This window comes from Cebus imitator, unplaced genomic scaffold, assembly GCF_001604975.1.
Source record: "Cebus imitator isolate Cc_AM_T3 unplaced genomic scaffold, Cebus_imitator-1.0 Scaffold68, whole genome shotgun sequence".
NCBI lineage: Eukaryota > Metazoa > Chordata > Mammalia > Primates > Cebidae > Cebus > Cebus imitator.
In genome coordinates, this window is record NW_016107383.1 from 6,614,067 (window position 1) to 6,620,066 (window position 6,000).

Here is a 6,000-nt window from a genome sequence, read left to right on the forward strand (position 1 = left end):
AAATATATGTCAAAAAAATTTTATGAATGAAATGAAACGATGTCTAGAATTTACCACTGTAAGGATGAAGGAAAGTAGGTAGGGATATAAATGAAATAAGATTAGCCACAGATTAATCATACTTGAAGCTGGTTAAAAGATATAGCAATATAGAAATTTGTTATAAAATATTCTCTGCTCATCAGACATTCTCTACTTTTCTGTGCTTGAATTTTCCATAATAAAAATAAATATACACTTATATATCCCTGCTGTGTATAACTTTAACACTCAGATTTCAATTCAGAACTTATGACTTGAGTTTCTTTCTTAAGACACTCTAGTCAAATCCTGCTAACATATTATTCCTTTGATACTCCTGACCATGTAAATGTTAGATATTATTTTCTCTCAATCATTTTGTCTTAATGAACATGTCTGTCTTTTAGCACAGCAAGATGATTGCGTAAATCATAGGATTGAACTCTAAAGCTGAAATAATAGGTTTGTTCCTTTTCCAAGAAATATTAGTCATATGTTATGTTCTGTTCAAGATATTGAAAGAAGTAGTTACTGAAACCCTGAAGAAACACAGTATTACTGAGACTCATGAATGTTTCACTGCATGCAGCCAGCGTCTCTTTGAAATCTCTAAGTTCTATCTAAAGGTACAGTATCTTCTCTGCTACTGGCAAAATTTAGTTCATGTTCTAATGTTTCCGTTGGACATAAAAAACGTTTCAGTATTTTTTTATACCGAGAGCATATACTTGCTGCCAGATTTATTAAATGATGGAGATAGAAAAATTGAAGCCAAACTACTTTATATTTGATTTGATTTTAGTTCTCATATATAGAAAGCTACATTTTAATCAGTATCCTATTTCTCCTAATATGTCTTTGACTTATAGGTAACAAGCTTCAAAAGATGTTTGATTAGTAATCTTTTAATACAGTTGGCCCTCCATATCTGTGGGTTCTGTATCCATGGGTTCCACATCCATGGACTCTACTAACTGTGAATTGAAAATATTCTGGAAAAAAAAAAAAAAAAGATGCTGCATCTGTACTGAACATGTACGGACTTTTAAAAAAGTATATGGGAAAATATGCATAGGTTATATGCAAACACTACACCATTTTATATAAGGGATTTGACTATCGGTGGATTTTGGTATTCTCAGCAGGATCATGGAATCATTCCTTCACAGGGACCAAGGGATGACTGTGTAGTAAAATGGCTACTGAACTAAATATCAAAACACCCAGTTTCTAAATCTGGATCCATTATCAGCTACTTGTAGCACATTGGGGAGGTCAGCCACTCAGGTGATGGTTTTTAAAAACTTAGATGATGTTAGATTATGTCCAGCCTTACAAGTTTCTGACTTGAATCACAGTTATCTGTAAGTTTCAGGTTAAAACTGCAGATTTATCACACATTCAATTCCCTTTCTTTCTAAGATCTTTCAAGAAAGACACTATTAATCTACAAAAACCAAGGGAAGGGATAAGAAAAAACGAGAAAGGTTTTTAATATATTGTTGAACAGTAACAAAAAAGCACATGCAGCATGGTGTAAGAGAGTAAAAAAAGTTGCAATCTAATTGGGTGCCCAGTGGAATACTAGTGAGAAGCATGTTAATTCGACAGAATCTGAGGTGCTCAGGATTTGAAGACATCAGGTATCATGGAAAGCAGGGGGCAAGAGTCTGCATAAAAAGTAGGGAAGTTAAATAAAGATCTACAAAGCGACCTGTCCAACTTGCTCTGTATGCTCTTCTCCCACATTGTTAACTACAAGGTCTATCATGTAGATGTTTTTCCACCTGCCCCAGTGACAGTGCAGAAAATAGTCTCTGGGGAAAATATTGGAAGCTACAATGGAAGCGCCAACTGGCCATCTTGTCACTTTGAAAAGAAACCAGGGACAATCTCTGCTCAGAGATTCTAGTCAGATTTTTAGTGTCTCACTTTTAAATATGACTGGACAGCCATGGATTTGCAGGCTTTGAGGAAAGCTTCTAACACAATTGATGGCAAAACATAAAGGAATAGAGGGACCTCTGAAGAAGCGGGAAGTTTAAGAAAACCTCATAAAAACTATAACTCTCTTAGAAGATAATCACATCAGTAAAATGAGAACAGGATGCTGTTTCCAAAAAAAACATAAAACATGAAAACTCCATAAAATTAAAAATATGATAAAATCAATTAAACAGAAAGACTGAACAGTTGAGATGAAAAAAATTACCAGAAATTAGAATCAAATGACAAAAACATTGAATCCAGGATAAGAAAATTGGAGGATTAATACAGAAGATCCAGAATGCTAATAATACAAGTTTTACATTTTTGAACAATTTTCTCTTCTTTATTCTCAAAATTTAGGAGAGAAAAACTTGTTCAAAAATGTATCAAACTTTTCCAGGACTGGACACAAGCCTGCTAGCTTGTCCAAACCAATGAATGAAAATTCTTCAACGAGTCACATAGTTGTGGAATTTCACACCTCCTAGCATGGAGAGAATATTAAAAGCTTCCCAGAAGATAATCTAGTTTATATAGAGAGTATCAATCATCAGAATGGCATTGGACTTCTCCACAGTAACACTGTATGCTAGAAGATAGTAGAACAGTATCTTCAAATTCTGTGGGGATATATGTTCCTAGAATTAAAAGAAAATTCTGAGAAAAGCAACTTACCTAGTATTCTATACCCAGTCTGGAGTGCAGTCAGGTATGAGGATTTAATGAAGATACATTCAAACATGGAATATCTGGAAAAGAATTTGTTTTACCCTTTTGAGGAATCTGCTAGAAGATGAAGTTCAATAGAACAAAGGGTTAAATCAAGAAATAAAACAAAAACTAACCTAAAATGGGAAAGACAAATCCTGATAGGACCAGGCCTAGGCAGCAACTAGACCGAATTAGAGGAGACTATGGGAGAAAGATCTCCAGGTTTAAAGAATTTAACTAAAAAGACCAAAAGCAGAAATGAAGCTGAACTGAGCGATTATCCCATAGACTTCAGTGCTTAAAAAAACTTTGCTGTACATTTAGTCCATTTATTGTCAGTATTTAGGAGCAAAAAAACCCAGAATTATATACATGGAAAACTGAGCAAATGAAAAAACCTAACAGGTAGTTAATAGGATTAATAGAATATTGGAATAAAGATAAGTTACAACCATAATACATTATGCGCACACGACTGAAAGTATTTACGTAGATATAATAGTGCAAATGCTATTGACTAATCAAAAATTGTGGTACAACTGTTTTTGAAAGGAAGAGAAAGAAGATTTTTTGTATGAGACCTGAATCCGTGACTGTGCTCCCTAACATCAATAGTCACTGTCTAAAAGTGTTAAATCACCAAGTAGCAGTATAAGCATAGTAGTTAGATACATTAAGGTATAAATAAGGGAAAAACCTGAAAGAATTGAAAGTGGCTGGCTTTATGGAGTGTAACTTGGAAGTATAGCAGAAAACTGCGTCTTATCTTTTTAAATACAATTTCATGTCTTTGAATTTGTAATCTAATTTGACATAATCACTAAATTTTTTGAAGTCACAGACATCAGTTTCCTTTTGTATGTCATTCTTTGTGATGGAGTCAAATATCCAAAATGAAGAAAAAATATATTTTATCTGATAAATAAGTACAAACCATGTATTTGTTGCTTGAGTAATAGAGCGTTAGTGGATGCTCATGGTGGAGGACGGGAGTCAGTTTAGGTCAGCTCTGTTGGGAATACGAGATGAGAATGAGATGGGCTTATGTATATGTGTATGCATTTTGGTTAGAGTATTTTGATATGTCAGAATGGAACTAAATTATAATCCAGTACTTAGATTATTTTTTTTGTAGTCTATCCCTAATCACATTGATACCTGTAGAATGATTTAGGATAATCTCAAGTGTATTTAATAATAATGAGTTGTTCTTTGTAATTTAATATGCAGATTGTAAATGCTATATTTTATTATGTTTAGGATCTTAAGACTTCAAGGGGTCTATTTGAAGAAATGAAGAAAACAGCAAACAACAATGCTGTACAGGTAAAGAAATTATTCCCAAGAAACTATATTCAATTAAAGTGGTATTTTATTTCAGGGCTGCTCTGATGCTATTATATATGCGGCAATAATTAGTTAGTGGTCTTTTTCAGTTCAGTCCCTGTGAAAACTCTTTAAGAAGCTTAATAGTAGGCTTATTTAGGCTGAGTATTTCATAGTATTTAGTAGGTTGCTCTGTCAGCAAAAGAGTTGCTAAGGGGATGCCAAGAAAGCAAAAGAAAAAATAAGTTATCTGACACGCTGGAAAAACCAATCCATTTTGGTTAGCTGTTTTCAAAGTTTAGTTTATTTGATTGACCATTTGAAGCATATTTTCATATAAAGGTGAGAAAATGGAGCAGAATCTTTATTTCTTTTTTTTTTTTTTTGGAGACGGAGTTTTACTCATGTTACCCAGGCTGGAGTGCAATGGCGTGATCTCGGCTCACCGCAACCTCCGCCTCCTGGGTTCAGGCAATTCTCCTGCCTCAGCCTCCTGAGTAGCTGGGATTACAGGCACGCACCACCATGCCCAGCTAATTTTTTGTATTTTTAGTAGAGACGGGGTTTCACCATGTTGACCAGGATGGTCTCGATCTCTTGACCTCGTGATCCACCCGCCTCGGCCTCCCAAAGTGCTGGGATTATAGGCTTGAGCCACCGCGCCTGGCCAGAATCTTTATTTCATCCAGTGAGAACAATATTGTACTCAGCATTGGAACTCCAACAAAAATATTCTTCCATTAGAAAATAAAATGTGTTTTTAAGAATAAAATTTCAATATCTTCCTTTTTATTTTAAATTTTCCGCCATGTTCTTTTGAAGTTTTTACAATATATTTTTCTATTACTTGTGTTTTCAGTAGAAATCTATTATAATCATATTTTTTCTTTCCCTAGGTGATTGAATGGGTGTTAGAAAAGACAAGCAAGAAATGATACAAAATCATTCTTTTAGGACAATTATAAATTGGATGGAGCTATTATTTACTACTTCTTTTCTTAGTTTGAAAATTATAAACAAATTTTAAACTTTATTCAAAGAATAGATGTTATATTTCTGAAGAATTTCATGAATATACTACATTTGTATAGTTTTGGGGATGCTATATTAATGTATTTTTATTTAGATACATATTTTATACAGTGTTGCTATATTTTAATGTTAAAGTTATTTTTATGTGTTTTAAAATGTTTACTCTTAGTTATTTAATTGTTACAATAAACAGAATTTTTTTTTTTTACTTTTTGGATTACACGTCTTTGTTGTTATGTATACTAAGTTCCACCTTACATTTCTTAGACTTAAGTAAGATATTGCCAATGACTTTTCCCATGTATTCCAAGAGCATAGTTTATTGAACTGCTCCCGATATAAAGAATATTGACAAAAAAAATTCAAACAGGCCTCAGCCCTAGAGCCACATTTGTTGGGGCTATTAAATGTTTGTTTGGAATCAAAAATGAAGAAAGAAGATAAATTGTGAAAATAAGACATAATGAAAATAACACTAAGTACAGTCTCCCAGGAAAAAAGTATCTTTTCCCTTGGTAGAAAACCTGAAAATGCAGGTGAAAAAAAATGACCAACACTTCCCCCCTACTGTCTAGACATAACCACTGTTAATATTTTTAAAATATATGTAATTTTTTTAATATTTTCAAAGTTGGAATCATATGTGTTTATGCATGTGTATTGTGTGTATATGAATTTATAACCTGCTTTTCACTTAACAATATGTTGTGAATTTTATGTCATTATTTTACTAACTGCCTAATACAGAAGAACCGCAATTTGTTTAACTTATCCCCCACTATTGGACATAAAGATTCAGTTTTTCCCTGTAACACATAAAACTTTAATGAATCTTCCCAGCATGTCACTGATTATTTTCTAGTATGCTTTTAATTGCCTTCCTGATAAGACTAATATGTATTCCTACCAGCAGAGTCCTCA

At 33.2% G+C, this 6,000-nt stretch overlaps 1 protein-coding gene across 3 annotated transcripts in view; it reads left to right on the forward strand.

The window, feature by feature from the left end:
* LOC108305938 (MDM2 binding protein) overlaps window positions 1-5,694 on the forward strand; it is a 74,054-nt gene extending 68,360 nt beyond the window's left edge. For all 3 annotated transcript variants that reach the window (XM_017530709.2, XM_037739318.1, XM_017530710.2), the window contains 3 exons: window positions 534-647; window positions 3,982-4,047; window positions 4,944-5,694. In XM_017530709.2, the coding sequence (XP_017386198.1) occupies window positions 534-647; window positions 3,982-4,047; window positions 4,944-4,982 (219 nt within the window). In that variant the 3' untranslated portion in view covers window positions 4,983-5,694. The remainder of the gene's footprint in view (window positions 1-533; window positions 648-3,981; window positions 4,048-4,943) is intronic.
* Window positions 5,695-6,000: the final 306 nt, after the last annotated feature.